This window comes from Triturus cristatus, unplaced genomic scaffold (genome assembly GCF_964204655.1).
Source record: "Triturus cristatus unplaced genomic scaffold, aTriCri1.1 SCAFFOLD_292, whole genome shotgun sequence".
NCBI classification, from domain to species: domain Eukaryota; kingdom Metazoa; phylum Chordata; class Amphibia; order Caudata; family Salamandridae; genus Triturus; species Triturus cristatus.
Window position 1 is genome coordinate 414,559 of NW_028188527.1, and position 21,204 is coordinate 435,762.

Sequence of the window (21,204 nt, forward strand, 5' to 3'; positions counted from 1 at the left end):
CCCATTTGACCTAAAATTTTAGTATTTTTATTTTTATTTTTTATTAAACATTGTTAAAGGGGTGACTGGAGGCTACAAAATGGACCAGATACTGTGAAGGACGTTATTTCATTTTTGGGTGAAAAAAAATAAAAATATATGTATTTTATTAGGATTACGATTTTTTTTTTTTTGGGGGGCCCATCTCCAGCTGAGGGGGAAAACCTGAAATGTTACCCGAAGTGGAGCTCCATTGCCCCGGGTAGAAGTAGTGCCGTGGTCCCCTTGAACCAAAATGTCAACAAAACAATAATAAAAAAAAAAAAGCACTAAAACAGGTGCTTAGAGTCCCGAAATCGGTCACAAAAAAAAATGAGGATCGCACACCCCATGGGCCTGCATGGGAACGCTCTATTTTACCGACTATTAAGCCCCCACGAAGTGGGGGCTTACAGCGCCCGAGCGAGAGACAAAAGTTAGAGGTAGCGCGGCCGTTCCGCCGCCCGGCCATCTGGTCGCGCAGCTCCGTGGGCCATCTGGTCGCGCAAATCGGCGACCAGATGGCCGGCCGCGCGGCCGCCGCCGCTAGCTCGAACCTTTGTCCCTCATTCGTGTTCTGTAAGCCCCCACTACGTGGGGGCTTAATAGTCGAGGGAAATGACCGGCCCTGGGCCGGGCCAAACTCGCCATGGGTCCCCAGTCCAGGGCTCCAGGATGGCGGGCCCCCGGGCCGGGCTATACCCGCCTTAGGTCCCAAGTACAGAGCTCCAGAATGGCGGGCCCCTGGGCCGGGCTATACCCGCCTTAGGTGGCCAGTACAGGGCTTCAGGACAGCGGGCCCCGTGGGCGGGACTAGGATGGACGCGGGGCTCCAGGAAGGTGCCCTGGCCCCAGGACAGTGCCTTGCATGGCGGTTTCGGAGAAATGCCCCCCTCACCCGACCGGCTGTGGGCCTACAAAGCAGGCCTGCCCTGCGGGATCCCTAGTGCATAGATACAGCTCTCCCATGACATCGTGGTCGGCTCTTAAAAGAGCCTTTGGGTTGGTGTTTTTTTTTCTCTTTCTTTCCGTGGGCAAGTCGAGAGTTTAACCGCCGAATCCGTAGAGGGTGCGGCCCTGGCGCTTCAGGGCGTAAACGACATCCATGGCGGTGACGGTCTTCCTCTTGGCGTGCTCGGTGTAGGTGACGGCGTCCCGGATCACATTCTCCAGGAAAACCTTCAGCACCCCGCGGGTCTCCTCGTAGATGAGGCCGGAGATGCGCTTGACCCCGCCACGGCGCGCCAGGCGGCGAATGGCCGGCTTGGTGATGCCCTGGATGTTGTCCCGGAGCACCTTGCGGTGCCTCTTGGCGCCGCCTTTGCCGAGCCCCTTCCCTCCTTTGCCGCGTCCAGACATGTTGTCCTGTCGGTACTGTGACTGAGCAGAAATGAGGAAACAGCCAGCGACGGCTGCTTATATGGAGGAGCTGCGGCGGACCGGCTAGGGCGCTCCAAGCGGCCCACGTGACTCAACGGAAGGCGAGGGGGAGCCCGCCCCTGGACCGCCCTCTGCAGGGAGCGGGGGGCTGGAGCGGCCGTTGCCGTTTGAAAAAGAGCGCGCTCCCAGCCGCCTCTTTGTCGTGGGCTCAGCAGCTGCCGCCGGGGCACGGATCACAGTCAAGCACACACACACGCCTCCCTTCCCGGCCCCCACTCATCACCGCGGCCCGCCTAACCCTGGCGCTCGGTGCCCGCTCCCACTATGAACAGCAGGCTCTGAAATGTTTTAATGGAGCCAACACATTAACGGCCTCACCGGCACCACCCCGCTGTGTGCGGCCGCCCGCAACCCCGTAACACTGTCCACAGGTCAGGCCCGGTCGTGGCAAGTCTGTAAACTGCCCCTATAAACACGTATTTATTTATTTTTACAAAAAGATTATTCTCGTCGGCCTCAAGCTCGGTTTTGGGACGGGGGCAGCATTTATGTGTCCGTCCGAGGGCTTGGGCATCCCTCCTATGTAGCGACGGTGCGGGCGCTGCCGCGACTATGAAGCCTGCCAGAGTAACACCTTGGCACGGATACGCTCTTTGATGGAGTCTGTGGTTGGCCCTGAAAAGAGCCTTTGTGTTTAGGGTGTGTTTCCACGGTGGTCTGCGGGCCTTTACTTGCTTGCTTTGCCCCCTGCCTTGTGGCTCTCGGTTTTCTTGGGCAGCAGCACGGCCTGGATGTTGGGCAGGACTCCTCCCTGGGCGATGGTGACTCGGCCCAGCAGCTTATTCAGCTCCTCGTCGTTGCGGATGGCCAGCTGGAGGTGTCTGGGGATGATGCGGGTCTTCTTGTTGTCACGGGCAGCGTTGCCGGCCAGCTCCAGGATCTCAGCGGTCAGGTACTCCAGGACTGCAGCCAAATAGACGGGGGCACCGGCGCCCACCCTCTCGGCGTAGCTTCCCTTCCGGAGTAACCTGTGCACACGGCCCACGGGGAACTGGAGCCCGGCTCTGGAAGAGCGTGTCTTGGCCTTAGCGCGGGCCTTTCCTCCTTGCTTTCCGCGTCCAGACATGGCGATCGATGCAGGGGCTCACTCACACAACAGAGAGATTAGTACTGCTGTTCGGCTCGACTCCGGCGATATAAAGACTTCGGGTGCGTCTGATTGGTTGACAGCTAGGCGCTGATAGTACTTCTCATTGGAGGGAGGAGGGCTTCTGTTTCACCAATCAGAGACCCAGAACCGCAGTACACTAGGAGGTGGGGGGCTTGCCTTTGCCTGCCAATGAGAAGGGAGAGCAGAGAAGCAGCTACTTTACACGCCCAGCCTATAAATACAAGTGCCGGGCTCGCCTGGCCTTATTTCTCTCGGCTCCACAGGAAGCGGTGCAGATTGTCGACCATGCCTGAACCAGCCAAGTCCGCGCCGGCTCCCAAGAAGGGCTCCAAGAAAGCGCTCTCCAAGCCGCCCAAGAAGGACGGGAAGAAGCGCAAGAGGAGCAGGAAGGAAAGCTATGCAATCTACATTTACAAAGTGATGAAGCAGGTGCACCCGGACACCGGCATCTCCTCTAAGGCCATGGGCATCATGAACTCCTTCGTGAACGACATCTTCGAGCGCATCGCCGGGGAGGCTTCCCGCCTGGCCCACTACAACTCGCGGCGCACCATCACCTCCCGGGAGATCCAGACCGCAGTGCGTCTGCTGCTGCCCGGAGAGCTGGCCAAGCACGCCGTGTCGGAGGGCACCAAGGCCGTCACCAAGTACACCAGCGCCAAGTAAGGCTTCGAGGCGCATCCCCAACTAACACAACGGCTCTTTTAAGGGCCAACCACGTCCTCCCCTAAGAGCTAATGTGCTTCTATTATGACCGGAGAAATAAGTGTTTTAAAAGGTAATGTTGAGCGCACAAGACCCGCTCTCACGGGTCTTGCTGCAGACCGAGGGACGATGGAGCAGGCAACCCGTTTTTAATAAACATGTTTATATGAATGAGCCCTCTCTTTGGGACCAAGTCTCACGTAAGCACTGTAATGTAACGATGACGTTAAATGAGCGAGGGACGATGGAGCAGGCAACCCGTTTTGCCTGTTTAAATAAACCTGTTTATATGAATGAGCCCTCTCTTTGGTACCAAGTGTCACATAAGCACTGTAATGTAACGATGACGTTAAATGAGCCCACGGGCTTATTGTTTTCGGCGACCAGTTTTAGTGTGTGCGGGTGTCACGTTGTGTTTGTACTTTAAGACCAAGGGCAACGGCAATAATCCGCCCCTGGGCAAGCGCTCCCGAAATCGGACACATGAACCCGATGTACCGGGAGCACAGATGCCCCACAGCGCTGGCTTGTGACCAGCGGATCCCAACACAACCCTCCACCCAAACAAAGCTCTTTATTAAACGATGGACACATTGAAGATGCGATTGTGCACTGTGAACACGGAGTGCTCTGGTCACCCAGTGCCGGTATAAGTTACCCAGTACTCGTGGTACTCTCAGCCAGCCCACCCACCCTAACCTGTAGAACATGCCATGGCAGATAAGAGAAGCTCGTATGTGACAGGGTGGTGGCCCTTAAAAGAGCCGTTGTGGTGGTTGTTCGGGTCGGCGTGTCTCCTTAGGCCCTCTCGCCTCGGATACGACGGGCCAGCTGGATGTCCTTGGGCATGATGGTCACCCTCTTGGCGTGGATGGCGCACAGGTTGGTGTCCTCGAAGAGCCCCACCAGGTAGGCCTCGCTGGCCTCTTGCAGGGCCATGACGGCGGAGCTCTGGAAGCGCAGGTCGGTCTTGAAGTCCTGGGCGATCTCCCTCACCAAGCGCTGGAAGGGCAGCTTGCGGATGCGGATCTCGCGGAGAGCCACAGTGCCGGGTCGGTAGCGGTGAGGCTTCTTGACGCCGCCGGTGGCAGGCGCGCTCTTGCGGGCAGCCTTGGTGGCCAGCTGCTTGCGAGGCGCTTTGCCGCCGGTGGACTTGCGGGCTGTCTGCTTGGTGCGGGCCATGGCGGGAGCGGTCTCTCTCAGCGACAAGCGAGGAAGAATGGAGTTCAAGCAGGCAAGAGCCCTATTTATGCACTCGAAGACGGAGGGCTGCTCTGGTTGGCTGAAGCGACCGCCCCACGTTTGAAAATAGCCCGCGGTGTGCAATGATTGGCCAATGAACCGGAGGCTGCAGCCTGTCTCTCCAATGAGCTGTGGAGAAAAAGACACCCTCCGATTGGATGATGTACGTTGGAGCCGTAGCCCGCGCTTGGGTCAGCCTTTGTCTCCGTGTCCATCCATAGTCACACGAACCACTCGCCCCCGGTCAACTGGGCGAGGAGCCCAGGATTTTATAAGTGTACTGCCCTTGGTCACCCTGGAACACGCCGCCGTTAACTGCGCTCGATTTCACGTTCACAATCGTCTGCTTTATGCAGACACCACTTCGAATCTGCCCGGATACAGTGAAAGCACCAAGGCACACGTTATTTCACATTTATTATAAACGGAGGTCTAATAAACTCCCAGACCCCCTTCTTTATTTGGTACACAGATTTCAATCCACGCAGCACCAAAAGAGCCGTTTACATGACCAAGATCACACACGGCACTCGCGTGCGGAAAGGTGCGCTATGGATTTACTGTGCCGTTTATTATTATAGAGAAGTGTGCACGCGGGGTGCAAGGGTGGGGACGAACAAGCTCTCTTCTGGACCGGGTGGATGGCTCTTAAAAGAGCCGTTGTGTTTGCAGTGTCTTGGTGCAAGCCCTTACTTCTTCTTGGGCGCTGCCTTCTTGGGCTTGGCTGCTTTGGGCTTGGCTGCCTTGGGTTTGACTACCTTGGCAGGGCTTTTCTTGGCCACTTTGGGCTTCGCCGCCTTGGCTTTCGCTGGGCTCTTGGCAGCCTTCTTGGCGGGGGCAGCCTTGGGCTTCTTGGGGCTCTTTGCTGCCGCAGGCTTCTTGACCTTCTTCGGGCTCTTCTTGACCCCCGCGGGAGCCTTTTTGGGCTTCTTGGCGGCAGGGGCAGCTTTCTTGGCCGCTGGTTTCTTGGTCTTGGCGGCCGCCTTCTTGGCCGCCTTCTTGCCCTCCAGCTGCTTCTTGTTCACCTTGAAGGATCCGGAGGCCCCGGTGCCCTTCAGCTGGGCCAGGGCGCCTTTGCTGACCAGGCTCTTGAGGGAGGCCTTGACCCGGCTCTTGTTCTTGTCCACATCGTAGCCCTCGGCGACCAGCCCCTTCTTCATGGCCGACAGGGAGACTCCCTTCCTCTCGGCAGAGGCGGTCACCACCTTCAGGATCAGATCGGCCACGCTGGGGCCGGAAGGCTTCTTGGCCTTGGAGGCCCCCGCTGTCTTCTTCTGCTGCTTTTTCTTGGGGGCGACCTCAGCGGGAGGCGCCGCGGCGGCTGGAGCGGTTTCGGCCATTGTAATGCGAGTCTCGGCGCGGGCGCTGTCACTGAACAGAAATGTCCCTCCCAAACCCGAGCCCCGTGAATATATACAGGGAGGAGCCGGCCTCTGATTGGTCCCGAGCAGACAGGGCTGTGCGAGGCACACTCGGCTCTTTGCTCCCAGCTGACTTTTGTGTTTCCTACCTTCGGATTATCCACGTTTTAAAACACAATCAGTTAAACACGCGCTTCCACGCATACATGACCAGGAGCCCAGCTTCGGCCCTCTCCCGGGCCTGCCCCCGTTTCGGATCCACCCCTCATCCCTGGCTTGTGATCCGCGGGGAGACTCGGCGCTCCCCCGACGGCGGGCGCCTCCATGCCTGAAATCCCGGGCTCCGGACCCCTTTTCCCCGGTCCTCTCTCGACTCCTGCGGCCGGGAGCGGCGGCCCGCGGGAGGGAGGGGGCTCCTGCAGGGAGCGGGCCCTGTGGCGTCACAGTGGGGCTGCGGGGGCCGCGGGGAGCGCGTTCTGGAACGGGCCGAAGTAACACAGGGCTCCGCCGGCCGAGCGCGGGGTGGAAACAATGCCAGGGAGCCCCTGGCACGGGGGCCAGGGGGCCCTCCCCGCGCGCCTGCACCCTCGGCTGTGGCACCCTCGGCTCGGGGCTTACAAGCAGCGGGGCACGGCCCTGGCTCCAGCCTCGCACGCATCACCAGGCGGCCGTGTGCTGGCAGCTTCACATGCAGGCAGAGAGCATTCACTGCCGAGCGCCGAGCCAGAGGAGGCGGGTGCAGACTCAATACAATAAATACACAGTGACACAATGAAGGAAGGCGGCCGAGTTAGGCCTACATGTTTTAAGACACCCCAAGTGAGAGCAGAGGGTGTGAATGCACCTGAAATGGTGACCCCAGTACCGGCATGGAGGCACTCTGCTGAGCTGATTTTTACAGCTGGAGCTAGGTGTACCTCTGAGGTGACATCTGTAGACAGAGTGAGTTACTGTATGTCAGACGCTGAGCCTATGACCGGGGAGGCCCACTGCGGAACTGAATAGTACAGTACAGAGTGAGGCCTGTGACTACCACTGTTCTACTGAGCCCTATCGCTGGAGTGGGGACCACTCCTGAATCCAATGGTATGTCACGAGGGAGACCTGAGACCAGAAATCATATTCTGCGCACTGTAGCCTGATCGAGGCCTGCTGCTAATTTGGATGGAGGTAGGGGAAGAAAACAAAACACTTCACAAAGTCCAGAACGCACATGAACACCATTCACAGTATCAGATCTTAGCCTTCAGGATCTCCGGCCCATCCCTAGCTTCCAGGTACATGTTTTAGTAATATTTGTGACATTTGGAGGTTTACAGCTTCAAGGGGATGAAGTCGCACCTTCTACCCAGGGTTATGGAGCTCCGCGCAGGGTGAGATTTCAGGGTTCACCCCTGGCTGGAGGTGTGAAAACAAAACAATCCACATAGTCACACCTCCAGCCAGGGGTGAACCCTGAAATCTCACCCTGCGCATAGCTCCATAACCCTGGGTAGAAGGTGCAACTACGTCCCCTTGAAGCTTATCTCCTCCAAAGGTCACAAAGTATCAGTAAAACTGGTGCCTGGAGGCTAGAAACACACCCAAGGCCATGCAGGTCTTGTTCTGATACTGTAACGGAGTTCACACCTCCAAACCTGAAATCGTACCCTGCGCGGAGCTCCATGACCCTGGGTACAAGGTGCGACTTCATCCCCTTGAAGCCTAACACCTTAAAATGTCACAAAGTATCAGTAATACTGGTGCCTGGAGGCTGGAAGTAGGCCCAAGGCCTTGCAGGCCTTATTCTGATACTGTAAAGGAGTTAAATACACTTTCCTGAGTATGTGAAGTGTTTTATTTTCACTCCTCCAGCCTGGGGTGAAGCCTGAAATCTTACCCTGCGCGGAGCTCCATGACACTGGGTACAAGGTGTGACTTCATCCCCTTGAAGCTTAACACCTTAAAATGTCACAAAGTATCAGTAATACTGGTGCCTGGAGGCTGGAAGTAGGCCCAAGGCCTTGCAGGCCTTATTCTGATACGGTAAAGGAGTTAATTACACTTTCCGGAGTATGTGAAGTGTTTTATTGTCACACCTCAAGCCTGGGGTGAACCCTGAAATCTCACCCTGCGCGGAGCTCCATGACCCTGGGTAGAAGGTGCAACTTCATCCCCTTGAAGCCTAACACCTGCAAATGTCACAAGTATCAGTAAAACTGGTGCCAGGAGGCTCGAAGTAGGCCCAAGGACTTGCAGGCCTTATTCTGATACTGTAAAGGAGATAAATACACTTTCCTGAGTATGTGAAGTGTTTTATTTTCACTCCTCCAGCCTGGGGTAAACCCTGAAATCTCACTCTGCGCGGAGCTCCATAACCCTGGGTAGAAGGTGCGGCTTCATCCCCTTGAAGCCTAACCCCTGCAAATGTCACAAGTATCAGTAAATTGGTGCCAGGAGGCTGGAAGTAGGCCCAAGGCCTTGCAGGCCTTGTTCTGATACTGTAAAGGAGTGAAATGCACTTTACTGAGTATGTGAAGTGTTTTGTTTTCACCCCTGCAGCCAGGGGTGAAACCTGAAATCTTACCCTGCGCGGAGCTCCATAACCCTGGGTAGAAGGTGCGACTTCATCCCCTTGATGCCTAACACCTGCAAATGTCACAAGTATCAGTAAATTGGTGCCTGGAGGCTGGAAACACACCCAAGACCTTGCAGGCCTTGTTCTGATGCTGTGAAGGAGTTAAATACACTTTACTGAGTCTGTGAAGTGTTTTGTTTTCACCCCTGCAGCCAGGGGTGAAACCTGAAATCTTACCCTGCGCGGAGCTCCATGACCCTGGGTAGAAGGCGCGACTTCATCCCCTTGAAGCCTAACAACTACAAATGTCACAAGTATCAGTAAAACTGGTGCCAGGAGGCTGGATGTAGGCCCAAGGCCTTGCAGGCCTTATTCTGATACTGTAAAGGAGTTAAATACACTTTCCTGAGTATGTGATGTGTTTTATTTTCACTCCTCCAGCCTGGGGCGAAGCCTGAAATCTTACCCTGCGTGGAGCTCCATGACCCTGGGTAGAAGGTGCGACTTCATCCCCTTGAAGCCTAACACCTGCAAATGTCACAAGTATCAGTAAAACTGGTGCCAGGAGGCTGGAAGTAGTCCCAAGGCCTTGCAGGCCTTATTCTGATACTGTAAAGCAGCTAAATACTCTTTCCTGAGTATGTGAAGTGTTTTATGTTCACACTTCCATCCAGGGGTGAACCCTGAAATCTCACCCTGCGCGGAGCTCCATAACCCTGGGTAGAAGGTGCGACTTCATCCCCATGATGCCTCACACCTGCAAATGTCACAAGTATCAGTAAATTGGTGCCTGGAGGCTGGAAACACACCCAAGACCTTGCAGGCCTTGTTCTGATGCTGTGAAGGAGTTAAATACACTTTACTGAGTCTGTGAAGTGTTTTGTTTTCACCCCTGCAGCCAGGGGTGAAACCTGAAATCTTACCCTGCGCGGAGCTCCATGACCCTGGGTAGAAGGCGCGACTTCATCCCCTTGAAGCCTAACAACTACAAATGTCACAAGTATCAGTAAAACTGGTGCCAGGAGGCTGGATGTAGGCCCAAGGCCTTGCAGGCCTTATTCTGATACTGTAAAGGAGTTAAATACACTTTCCTGAGTATGTGATGTGTTTTATTTTCACTCCTCCAGCCTGGGGCGAAGCCTGAAATCTTACCCTGCGTGGAGCTCCATGACCCTGGGTAGAAGGTGCGACTTCATCCCCTTGAAGCCTAACACCTGCAAATGTCACAAGTATCAGTAAAACTGGTGCCAGGAGGCTGGAAGTAGTCCCAAGGCCTTGCAGGCCTTATTCTGATACTGTAAAGCAGCTAAATACTCTTTCCTGAGTATGTGAAGTGTTTTATGTTCACACTTCCATCCAGGGGTGAACCCTGAAATCTCACCCTGCGCGGAGCTCCATAACCCTGGGTAGAAGGTGCGACTTCATCCCCATGATGCCTCACACCTGCAAATGTCACAAGTATCAGTAAATTGGTGCCTGGAGGCTGGAAACACACCCAAGACCTTGCAGGCCTTATTCTGATACTGTAAAGCAGCTAAATACACTTTCCTGAGTATGTGAAGTGTTTTATTTTCACACTTCCATCCGGGGGTAAACCCTGAAATCTCACCCTGCGCGGAGCTCCATAACCCTGGGTAGAAGGTGCGACTTCATCCCCTTGAAGCCTAACCCCTGCAAATGTCACAAGTATCAGTAAACTGGTGCCATGAGGCTGGAAGTAGGCCCAAGGCCTTGCAGGCCTTATTCTGATACTGTAAAGCACCTAATACACTTTCCTGAGTATGTGAAGTGTTTTATTTTCACACTTCCATCCAGGGGTAAACCCTGAAATCTTACCCTGCGCGGAGCTCCATAACCCTGGGTAGAAGGTGCGACTTCATCCCCTTGATGCCTAACACCTGCAAATGTCACAAGTATCAGTAAATTGGTGCCTGGAGGCTGGAAACACACCCAAGGCCTTGCAGGCCTTGTTCTGATGCTGTGAAAGAGTTAAATACACTTTACTGAGTCTGTGAAGTGTTTTGTTTTCACCCCTGCAGCCAGGGGTGAAACCTGAAATCTTACCCTGCGCGGAGCTCCATGACCCTGGGTAGAAGGTGCTACTTCATCCCCTTGAAGCCTAACACCTGCAAATGTCACAAGTATCAGTAAAACTGGTGCCAGGAGTCTGGAAGTAGGCCCAAGGCCTTGCAGGCCTCATTCTGATACTGTAAAGGAGCTAAATACACTTTCCTGAGTATGTGAAGTGTTTTATTTTCCCACCTGCAGCCAGGGGTGAACCCTGAAATCTCACCCTGCGCGGAGCTCCATGACCCTGGGTAGAAGGTGCGACTTCATCCCCTTGATGCCTAACACCTGCAAATGTCACAAGTATCAGTAAAACTGGTGCCAGGAGGCTGGAAGTAGTCCCAAGGCCTTGCAGGCCTTATTCTGATACTGTAAAGCAGCTACATACACTTTCCTGAGTATGTGAAGTGTTTTATGTTCACACTTCCATCCAGGGGTAAACCCTGAAATCTCACTCTGCGCGGAGCTCCATAACCCTGGGTAGAAGGTGCGGCTTCATCCCCTTGAAGCCTAACCCCTGCAAATGTCACAAGTATCAGTAAATTGGTGCCAGGAGGCTGGAAGTAGGCCCAAGGCCTTGCAGGCCTTGTTCTGATACTGTAAAGGAGTGAAATGCACTTTACTGAGTATGCGAAGTGTTTTGTTTTCACCCCTGCAGCCAGGGGTGAAACCTGAAATCTTACCCTGCGCGGAGCTCCATAACCCTGGGTAGAAGGTGCGACTTCATCCCCTTGATGCCTAACACCTGCAAATGTCACAAGTATCAGTAAATTGGTGCCTGGAGGCTGGAAACACACCCAAGGCCTTGCAGGCCTTGTTCTGATGCTGTGAAGGAGTTAAATACACTTTACTGAGTCTGTGAAGTGTTTTGTTTTCACCCCTGCAGCCAGGGGTGAAACCTGAAATCTTACCCTGCGCGGAGCTCCATGACCCTGGGTAGAAGGCGCGACTTCATCCCCTTGAAGCCTAACAACTACAAATGTCACAAGTATCAGTAAAACTGGTGCCAGGAGGCTGGATGTAGGCCCAAGGCCTTGCAGGCCTTATTCTGATACTGTAAAGGAGTTAAATACACTTTCCTGAGTATGTGATGTGTTTTATTTTCACTCCTCCAGCCTGGGGCGAAGCCTGAAATCTTACCCTGCGTGGAGCTCCATGACCCTGGGTAGAAGGTGCGACTTCATCCCCTTGAAGCCTAACACCTGCAAATGTCACAAGTATCAGTAAAACTGGTGCCAGGAGGCTGGAAGTAGTCCCAAGGCCTTGCAGGCCTTATTCTGATACTGTAAAGCAGCTAAATACTCTTTCCTGAGTATGTGAAGTGTTTTATGTTCACACTTCCATCCAGGGGTGAACCCTGAAATCTCACCCTGCGCGGAGCTCCATAACCCTGGGTAGAAGGTGCGACTTCATCCCCATGATGCCTCACACCTGCAAATGTCACAAGTATCAGTAAATTGGTGCCTGGAGGCTGGAAACACACCCAAGACCTTGCAGGCCTTGTTTTGATGCTGTGAAGGAGTTAAATACACTTTACTGAGTCTGTGAAGTGTTTTGTTTTCACACCTGCAGCCGGGGGTGAAACCTGAAATCTTACCCTGCGCGGAGCTCCATAAACCTGGGTAGAAGGTGCGACTTCATCCCCTTGAAGCCTAACACCTGCAAATGTCACAAGTATCAGTAAAACTGGTGCCAGGAGTCTGGAAGTAGGCCCAAGGCCTTGCAGGCCTCATTCTGATACTGTAAAGGAGCTAAATACACTTTCCTGAGTATGTGAAGTGTTTTATTTTCCCACCTGCAGCCAGGGGTGAACCCTGAAATCTCACCCTGCGCGGAGCTCCATGACCCTGGGTAGAAGGTGCGACTTCATCCCCTTGATGCCTAACACCTGCAAATGTCACAAGTATCAGTAAAACTGGTGCCAGGAGGCTGGAAGTAGGCCCAAGGCCTTGCATGCCTTATTCTGATACTGTAAAGCAGCTACATACACTTTCCTGAGTATGTGAAGTGTTTTATGTTCACACTTCCATCCAGGGGTAAACCCTGAAATCTCACCCTGCGCGGAGCTCCATAACCCTGGGTAGAAGGTGCGACTTCATCCCCTTGAAGCCTAACCCCTGCAAATGTCACAAGTATCAGTAAACTGGTGCCAGGAGGCTGGAAGTAGGCCCAAGGCCTTGCAGGCCTTATTCTGATACTGTAAAGCACCTAATACACTTTCCTGAGTATGTGAAGTGTTTTATTTTCACACTTCCATCCAGGGGTAAACCCTGAAATCTCACCCTGCGCGGAGCTCCATAACCCTGGGTAGAAGGTGCGACTTCATCCCCTTGAAGCCTAACCCCTGCAAATGTCACAAGTATCAGTAAAACTGGTGCCAGGAGTCTGGAAGTAGGCCCAAGGCCTTGCAGGCCTCATTCTGATACTGTAAAGGAGCTAAATACACTTTCCTGAGTATGTGAAGTGTTTTATTTTCCCACCTGCAGCCAGGGGTGAACCCTGAAATCTCACCCTGCGCGGAGCTCCATGACCCTGGGTAGAAGGTGCGACTTCATCCCCTTGATGCCTAACACCTGCAAATGTCACAAGTATCAGTAAAACTGGTGCCAGGAGGCTGGAAGTAGGCCCAAGGCCTTGCATGCCTTATTCTGATACTGTAAAGCAGCTACATACACTTTCCTGAGTATGTGAAGTGTTTTATGTTCACACTTCCATCCAGGGGTAAACCCTGAAATCTCACTCTGCGCGGAGCTCCATAACCCTGGGTAGAAGGTGCGGCTTCATCCCCTTGAAGCCTAACCCCTGCAAATGTCACAAGTATCAGTAAATTGGTGCCAGGAGGCTGGAAGTAGGCCCAAGGCCTTGCAGGCCTTGTTCTGATACTGTAAAGGAGTGAAATGCACTTTACTGAGTATGCGAAGTGTTTTGTTTTCACCCCTGCAGCCAGGGGTGAAACCTGAAATCTTACCCTGCGCGGAGCTCCATAACCCTGGGTAGAAGGTGCGACTTCATCCCCTTGATGCCTAACACCTGCAAATGTCACAAGTATCAGTAAATTGGTGCCTGGAGGCTGGAAACACACCCAAGGCCTTGCAGGCCTTGTTCTGATGCTGTGAAGGAGTTAAATACACTTTACTGAGTCTGTGAAGTGTTTTGTTTTCACCCCTGCAGCCAGGGGTGAAACCTGAAATCTTACCCTGCGCGGAGCTCCATGACCCTGGTTAGAAGGCGCGACTTCATCCCCTTGAAGCCTAACAACTACGAATGTCACAAGTATCAGTAAAACTGGTGCCAGGAGGCTGGATGTAGGCCCAAGGCCTTGCAGGCCTTATTCTGATACTGTAAAGGAGTTAAATACACTTTCCTGAGTATGTGATGTGTTTTATTTTCACTCCTCCAGCCTGGGGCGAAGCCTGAAATCTTACCCTGCGTGGAGCTCCATGACCCTGGGTAGAAGGTGCGACTTCATCCCCTTGAAGCCTAACACCTGCAAATGTCACAAGTATCAGTAAAACTGGTGCCAGGAGGCTGGAAGTAGTCCCAAGGCCTTGCAGGCCTTATTCTGATACTGTAAAGCAGCTAAATACTCTTTCCTGAGTATGTGAAGTGTTTTATGTTCACACTTCCATCCAGGGGTGAACCCTGAAATCTCACCCTGCGCGGAGCTCCATAACCCTGGGTAGAAGGTGCGACTTCATCCCCATGATGCCTCACACCTGCAAATGTCACAAGTATCAGTAAATTGGTGCCTGGAGGCTGGAAACACACCCAAGACCTTGCAGGCCTTATTCTGATACTGTAAAGCAGCTAAATACACTTTCCTGAGTATGTGAAGTGTTTTATTTTCACACTTCCATCCGGGGGTAAACCCTGAAATCTCACCCTGCGCGGAGCTCCATAACCCTGGGTAGAAGGTGCGGCTTCATCCCCTTGAAGCCTAACCCCTGCAAATGTCACAAGTATCAGTAAATTGGTGCCTGGAGGCTGGAAACACACCCAAGGCCTTGCAGGCCTTGTTCTGATGCTGTGAAGGAGTTAAATACACTTTACTGAGTCTGTGAAGTGTTTTGTTTTCACCCCTGCAGCCAGGGGTGAAACCTGAAATCTTACCCTGCGCGGAGCTCCATAACCCTGGGTAGAAGGTGCGACTTCATCCCCTTGAAGCCTAACACCTTTAAATGTCACAAGTATCAGTAAAACTGGTGCCAGGAGGCTGGAAGTAGGCCCAAGGCCTTGCAGGCCTTGTTCTGATACTGTTAAGGGTTAAATAGACTGTACTGAGTATGTGAAGTGTTTTATTTTCGCACCACAGCCAGGGGTGAATCCTGAAATCTTACCCTGCGCGGAGCTCCATAACCCTGGGTAGAAGGTGCGACTTCATCCCCTTGAAGCCTAACACCTGCAAATGTCACAAGTATCAGTAAAATTGGTGCCTGGAGGCTGGAGGTAGGCCCAAGGCCTTGTTCTGATACTGTAAAGGGGTTAAATACACTTTGCTGAGTATGTGAAGTGTTGCGTTTTCACATCTCCAGCCCGGGGCGAAACTTGAAATCTTACCCTGCGCGGAGCTCCATAGCCCTGGGTAGAACGAGCTACTGTGTCCCCATAAACCTGTAAATTTCAAAATGTCATAAAAAGAACAAAACAAGCGCCTGGAGGCTAGAAATGGGCCCGAGACACTGAAGTCTTGGATCTGATAATGTAAAGGGCTTTATGTACCCTTTGAGTGAAGTATTTTTCCCACCTCCAGTCGAGGGGTAAATCCTGAAATATTACCCCAATTGGAGCACCCTGTGTAGAAAAAGTGACTTCGTCCCATTTGACCTAAAATTTTAGTATTTTTATTTTTATTTTTTATTAAACATTGTTAAAGGGGTGACTGGAGGCTACAAAATGGACCAGATACTGTGAAGGACGTTATTTCATTTTTGGGTGAAAAAAAATAAAAATATATGTATTTTATTAGGATTACGATTTTTTTTTTTTTGGGGGGCCCATCTCCAGCTGAGGGGGAAAACCTGAAATGTTACCCGAAGTGGAGCTCCATTGCCCCGGGTAGAAGTAGTGCCGTGGTCCCCTTGAACCAAAATGTCAACAAAACAATAATAAAAAAAAAAAAGCACTAAAACAGGTGCTTAGAGTCCCGAAATCGGTCACAAAAAAAAATGAGGATCGCACACCCCATGGGCCTGCATGGGAACGCTCTATTTTACCGACTATTAAGCCCCCACGAAGTGGGGGCTTACAGCGCCCGAGCGAGAGACAAAAGTTAGAGGTAGCGCGGCCGTTCCGCCGCCCGGCCATCTGGTCGCGCAGCTCCGTGGGCCATCTGGTCGCGCAAATCGGCGACCAGATGGCCGGCCGCGCGGCCGCCGCCGCTAGCTCGAACCTTTGTCCCTCATTCGTGTTCTGTAAGCCCCCACTACGTGGGGGCTTAATAGTCGAGGGAAATGACCGGCCCTGGGCCGGGCCAAACTCGCCATGGGTCCCCAGTCCAGGGCTCCAGGATGGCGGGCCCCCGGGCCGGGCTATACCCGCCTTAGGTCCCAAGTACAGAGCTCCAGAATGGCGGGCCCCTGGGCCGGGCTATACCCGCCTTAGGTGGCCAGTACAGGGCTTCAGGACAGCGGGCCCCGTGGGCGGGACTAGGATGGACGCGGGGCTCCAGGAAGGTGCCCTGGCCCCAGGACAGTGCCTTGCATGGCGGTTTCGGAGAAATGCCCCCCTCACCCGACCGGCTGTGGGCCTACAAAGCAGGCCTGCCCTGCGGGATCCCTAGTGCATAGATACAGCTCTCCCATGACATCGTGGTCGGCTCTTAAAAGAGCCTTTGGGTTGGTGTTTTTTTTTCTCTTTCTTTCCGTGGGCAAGTCGAGAGTTTAACCGCCGAATCCGTAGAGGGTGCGGCCCTGGCGCTTCAGGGCGTAAACGACATCCATGGCGGTGACGGTCTTCCTCTTGGCGTGCTCGGTGTAGGTGACGGCGTCCCGGATCACATTCTCCAGGAAAACCTTCAGCACCCCGCGGGTCTCCTCGTAGATGAGGCCGGAGATGCGCTTGACCCCGCCACGGCGCGCCAGGCGGCGAATGGCCGGCTTGGTGATGCCCTGGATGTTGTCCCGGAGCACCTTGCGGTGCCTCTTGGCGCCGCCTTTGCCGAGCCCCTTCCCTCCTTTGCCGCGTCCAGACATGTTGTCCTGTCGGTACTGTGACTGAGCAGAAATGAGGAAACAGCCAGCGACGGCTGCTTATATGGAGGAGCTGCGGCGGACCGGCTAGGGCGCTCCAAGCGGCCCACGTGACTCAACGGAAGGCGAGGGGGAGCCCGCCCCTGGACCGCCCTCTGCAGGGAGCGGGGGGCTGGAGCGGCCGTTGCCGTTTGAAAAAGAGCGCGCTCCCAGCCGCCTCTTTGTCGTGGGCTCAGCAGCTGCCGCCGGGGCACGGATCACAGTCAAGCACACACACACGCCTCCCTTCCCGGCCCCCACTCATCACCGCGGCCCGCCTAACCCTGGCGCTCGGTGCCCGCTCCCACTATGAACAGCAGGCTCTGAAATGTTTTAATGGAGCCAACACATTAACGGCCTCACCGGCACCACCCCGCTGTGTGCGGCCGCCCGCAACCCCGTAACACTGTCCACAGGTCAGGCCCGGTCGTGGCAAGTCTGTAAACTGCCCCTATAAACACGTATTTATTTATTTTTACAAAAAGATTATTCTCGTCGGCCTCAAGCTCGGTTTTGGGACGGGGGCAGCATTTATGTGTCCGTCCGAGGGCTTGGGCATCCCTCCTATGTAGCGACGGTGCGGGCGCTGCCGCGACTATGAAGCCTGCCAGAGTAACACCTTGGCACGGATACGCTCTTTGATGGAGTCTGTGGTTGGCCCTGAAAAGAGCCTTTGTGTTTAGGGTGTGTTTCCACGGTGGTCTGCGGGCCTTTACTTGCTTGCTTTGCCCCCTGCCTTGTGGCTCTCGGTTTTCTTGGGCAGCAGCACGGCCTGGATGTTGGGCAGGACTCCTCCCTGGGCGATGGTGACTCGGCCCAGCAGCTTATTCAGCTCCTCGTCGTTGCGGATGGCCAGCTGGAGGTGTCTGGGGATGATGCGGGTCTTCTTGTTGTCACGGGCAGCGTTGCCGGCCAGCTCCAGGATCTCAGCGGTCAGGTACTCCAGGACTGCAGCCAAATAGACGGGGGCACCGGCGCCCACCCTCTCGGCGTAGCTTCCCTTCCGGAGTAACCTGTGCACACGGCCCACGGGGAACTGGAGCCCGGCTCTGGAAGAGCGTGTCTTGGCCTTAGCGCGGGCCTTTCCTCCTTGCTTTCCGCGTCCAGACATGGCGATCGATGCAGGGGCTCACTCACACAACAGAGAGATTAGTACTGCTGTTCGGCTCGACTCCGGCGATATAAAGACTTCGGGTGCGTCTGATTGGTTGACAGCTAGGCGCTGATAGTACTTCTCATTGGAGGGAGGAGGGCTTCTGTTTCACCAATCAGAGACCCAGAACCGCAGTACACTAGGAGGTGGGGGGCTTGCCTTTGCCTGCCAATGAGAAGGGAGAGCAGAGAAGCAGCTACTTTACACGCCCAGCCTATAAATACAAGTGCCGGGCTCGCCTGGCCTTATTTCTCTCGGCTCCACAGGAAGCGGTGCAGATTGTCGACCATGCCTGAACCAGCCAAGTCCGCGCCGGCTCCCAAGAAGGGCTCCAAGAAAGCGCTCTCCAAGCCGCCCAAGAAGGACGGGAAGAAGCGCAAGAGGAGCAGGAAGGAAAGCTATGCAATCTACATTTACAAAGTGATGAAGCAGGTGCACCCGGACACCGGCATCTCCTCTAAGGCCATGGGCATCATGAACTCCTTCGTGAACGACATCTTCGAGCGCATCGCCGGGGAGGCTTCCCGCCTGGCCCACTACAACTCGCGGCGCACCATCACCTCCCGGGAGATCCAGACCGCAGTGCGTCTGCTGCTGCCCGGAGAGCTGGCCAAGCACGCCGTGTCGGAGGGCACCAAGGCCGTCACCAAGTACACCAGCGCCAAGTAAGGCTTCGAGGCGCATCCCCAACTAACACAACGGCTCTTTTAAGGGCCAACCACGTCCTCCCCTAAGAGCTAATGTGCTTCTATTATGACCGGAGAAATAAGTGTTTTAAAAGGTAATGTTGAGCGCACAAGACCCGCTCTCACGGGTCTTGCTGCAGACCGAGGGACGATGGAGCAGGCAACCCGTTTTTAATAAACATGTTTATATGAATGAGCCCTCTCTTTGGGACCAAGTCTCACGTAAGCACTGTAATGTAACGATGACGTTAAATGAGCGAGGGACGATGGAGCAGGCAACCCGTTTTGCCTGTTTAAATAAACCTGTTTATATGAATGAGCCCTCTCTTTGGTACCAAGTGTCACATAAGCACTGTAATGTAACGATGACGTTAAATGAGCCCACGGGCTTATTGTTTTCGGCGACCAGTTTTAGTGTGTGCGGGTGTCACGTTGTGTTTGTACTTTAAGACCAAGGGCAACGGCAATAATCCGCCCCTGGGCAAGCGCTCCCGAAATCGGACACATGAACCCGATGTACCGGGAGCACAGATGCCCCACAGCGCTGGCTTGTGACCAGCGGATCCCAACACAACCCTCCACCCAAACAAAGCTCTTTATTAAACGATGGACACATTGAAGATGCGATTGTGCACTGTGAACACGGAGTGCTCTGGTCACCCAGTGCCGGTATAAGTTACCCAGTACTCGTGGTACTCTCAGCCAGCCCACCCACCCTAACCTGTAGAACATGCCATGGCAGATAAGAGAAGCTCGTATGTGACAGGGTGGTGGCCCTTAAAAGAGCCGTTGTGGTGGTTGTTCGGGTCGGCGTGTCTCCTTAGGCCCTCTCGCCTCGGATACGACGGGCCAGCTGGATGTCCTTGGGCATGATGGTCACCCTCTTGGCGTGGATGGCGCACAGGTTGGTGTCCTCGAAGAGCCCCACCAGGTAGGCCTCGCTGGCCTCTTGCAGGGCCATGACGGCGGAGCTCTGGAAGCGCAGGTCGGTCTTGAAGTCCTGGGCGATCTCCCTCACCAAGCGCTGGAAGGGCAGCTTGCGGATGAGGAGCTCGGTGGACTTCTGGTAGCGGCGGATCTCGCGGAGAGCCACAGTGCCGGGTCGGTAGCGGTGAGGCTTCTTGACGCCGCCGGTGGCAGGCGCGCTCTTGCGGGCAGCCTTGGTGGCCAGCTGCTTGCGAGGCGCTTTGCCGCCGGTGGACTTGCGGGCTGTCTGCTTGGTGCGGGCCATGGCGGGAGCGGTCTCTCTCAGCGACAAGCGAGGAAGAATGGAGTTCAAGCAGGCAAGAGCCCTATTTATGCACTCGAAGACGGAGGGCTGCTCTGGTTGGCTGAAGCGACCGCCCCACGTTTGAAAATAGCCCGCGGTGTGCAATGATTGGCCAATGAACCGGAGGCTGCAGCCTGTCTCTCCAATGAGCTGTGGAGAAAAAGACACCCTCCGATTGGATGATGTACGTTGGAGCCGTAGCCCGCGCTTGGGTCAGCCTTTGTCTCCGTGTCCATCCATAGTCACACGAACCACTCGCCCCCGGTCAACTGGGCGAGGAGCCCAGGATTTTATAAGTGTACTGCCCTTGGTCACCCTGGAACACGCCGCCGTTAACTGCGCTCGATTTCACGTTCACAATCGTCTGCTTTATGCAGACACCACTTCGAATCTGCCCGGATACAGTGAAAGCACCAAGGCACACGTTATTTCACATTTATTATAAACGGAGGTCTAATAAACTCCCAGACCCCCTTCTTTATTTGGTACACAGATTTCAATCCACGCAGCACCAAAAGAGCCGTTTACATGACCAAGATCACACACGGCACTCGCGTGCGGAAAGGTGCGCTATGGATTTACTGTGCCGTTTATTATTATAGAGAAGTGTGCACGCGGGGTGCAAGGGTGGGGACGAACAAGCTCTCTTCTGGACCGGGTGGATGGCTCTTAAAAGAGCCGTTGTGTTTGCAGTGTCTTGGTGCAAGCCCTTACTTCTTCTTGGGCGCTGCCTTCTTGGGCTTGGCTGCTTTGGGCTTGGCTGCCTTGGGTTTGACTACCTTGGCAGGGCTTTTCTTGGCCACTTTGGGCTTCGCCGCCTTGGCTTTCGCTGGGCTCTTGGCAGCCTTCTTGGCGGGGGCAGCCTTGGGCTTCTTGGGGCTCTTTGCTGCCGCAGGCTTCTTGACCTTCTTCGGGCTCTTCTTGACCCCCGCGGGAGCCTTTTTGGGCTTCTTGGCGGCAGGGGCAGCTTTCTTGGCCGCTGGTTTCTTGGTCTTGGCGGCCGCCTTCTTGGCCGCCTTCTTGCCCTCCAGCTGCTTCTTGTTCACCTTGAAGGATCCGGAGGCCCCGGTGCCCTTCAGCTGGGCCAGGGCGCCTTTGCTGACCAGGCTCTTGAGGGAGGCCTTGACCCGGCTCTTGTTCTTGTCCACATCGTAGCCCTCGGCGACCAGCCCCTTCTTCATGGCCGACAGGGAGACTCCCTTCCTCTCGGCAGAGGCGGTCACCACCTTCAGGATCAGATCGGCCACGCTGGGGCCGGAAGGCTTCTTGGCCTTGGAGGCCCCCGCTGTCTTCTTCTGCTGCTTTTTCTTGGGGGCGACCTCAGCGGGAGGCGCCGCGGCGGCTGGAGCGGTTTCGGCCATTGTAAT

At 54.6% G+C, this 21,204-nt stretch overlaps 5 protein-coding genes across 5 annotated transcripts; all 5 read right to left on the reverse strand.

Annotated features, from left to right (window-relative positions):
- Window positions 1–668: 668 nt before the first annotated feature.
- On the reverse strand, window positions 669–16,708 carry LOC146768928 (uncharacterized). The gene is made up of 3 exons (XM_085640624.1): window positions 16,386–16,708; window positions 4,133–4,710; window positions 669–1,383 (listed from the first exon to the last, which is right to left on the reverse strand). Exons 1-3 carry the CDS (start codon window positions 16,690–16,692, stop codon window positions 1,066–1,068), a joined length of 1,203 nt encoding a protein of 400 aa, XP_085496750.1. The 5' UTR covers window positions 16,693–16,708; the 3' UTR covers window positions 669–1,065.
- On the reverse strand, window positions 4,913–5,856 carry LOC146768929 (histone H1.3-like). Its single transcript, XM_085640598.1, has one exon. It carries the CDS (start codon window positions 5,854–5,856, stop codon window positions 5,206–5,208), a length of 651 nt encoding a protein of 216 aa, XP_085496724.1. The 3' UTR covers window positions 4,913–5,205.
- Window positions 16,709–17,440: 732 nt separating the features above from the next.
- Window positions 17,441–17,839, reverse strand: LOC146768930 (histone H2A type 2-C-like). The gene has a single exon (XM_085640625.1). The coding sequence runs from the start codon at window positions 17,837–17,839 to the stop codon at window positions 17,441–17,443; it is 399 nt and encodes a 132-aa protein (XP_085496751.1).
- A 1,519-nt stretch (window positions 17,840–19,358) lies between these two features.
- Window positions 19,359–20,099, reverse strand: LOC146768931 (histone H3). Its single transcript, XM_085640600.1, has one exon. It carries the CDS (start codon window positions 19,796–19,798, stop codon window positions 19,388–19,390), a length of 411 nt encoding a protein of 136 aa, XP_085496726.1. The 5' UTR covers window positions 19,799–20,099; the 3' UTR covers window positions 19,359–19,387.
- Window positions 20,100–20,254: 155 nt separating this feature from the next.
- On the reverse strand, window positions 20,255–21,198 carry LOC146768932 (histone H1.3-like). Its single transcript, XM_085640599.1, has one exon. It carries the CDS (start codon window positions 21,196–21,198, stop codon window positions 20,548–20,550), a length of 651 nt encoding a protein of 216 aa, XP_085496725.1. The 3' UTR covers window positions 20,255–20,547.
- Between the last annotated feature and the right edge of the window lie 6 nt (window positions 21,199–21,204).

Excerpts from the sequence above, each read along its gene's own strand:
- LOC146768929 (XM_085640598.1), bottom strand. The coding sequence starts at position 5,856 with ATGGCCGAAACCGCTCCAGCCGCCGCGGCGCCTCCCGCTGAGGTCGCC.
- LOC146768928 (XM_085640624.1), bottom strand. The coding sequence starts at position 16,692 with ATGTCTGGACGCGGCAAAGGAGGGAAGGGGCTCGGCAAAGGCGGCGCC. Across the intron at positions 4,711-16,385 it reads CACCCTCTACGGATTCGGCG|GACCCAAGCGCGGGCTACGG; the intron begins GTTAAACTCTCG and ends GAGACAAAGGCT. Across the intron at positions 1,384-4,132 it reads GCGCCATCCACGCCAAGAGG|GACAACATGTCTGGACGCGG; the intron begins GTGACCATCATG and ends CAGTACCGACAG.
- LOC146768930 (XM_085640625.1), bottom strand. The coding sequence starts at position 17,839 with ATGTCTGGACGCGGAAAGCAAGGAGGAAAGGCCCGCGCTAAGGCCAAG.
- LOC146768931 (XM_085640600.1), bottom strand. The coding sequence starts at position 19,798 with ATGGCCCGCACCAAGCAGACAGCCCGCAAGTCCACCGGCGGCAAAGCG.
- LOC146768932 (XM_085640599.1), bottom strand. The coding sequence starts at position 21,198 with ATGGCCGAAACCGCTCCAGCCGCCGCGGCGCCTCCCGCTGAGGTCGCC.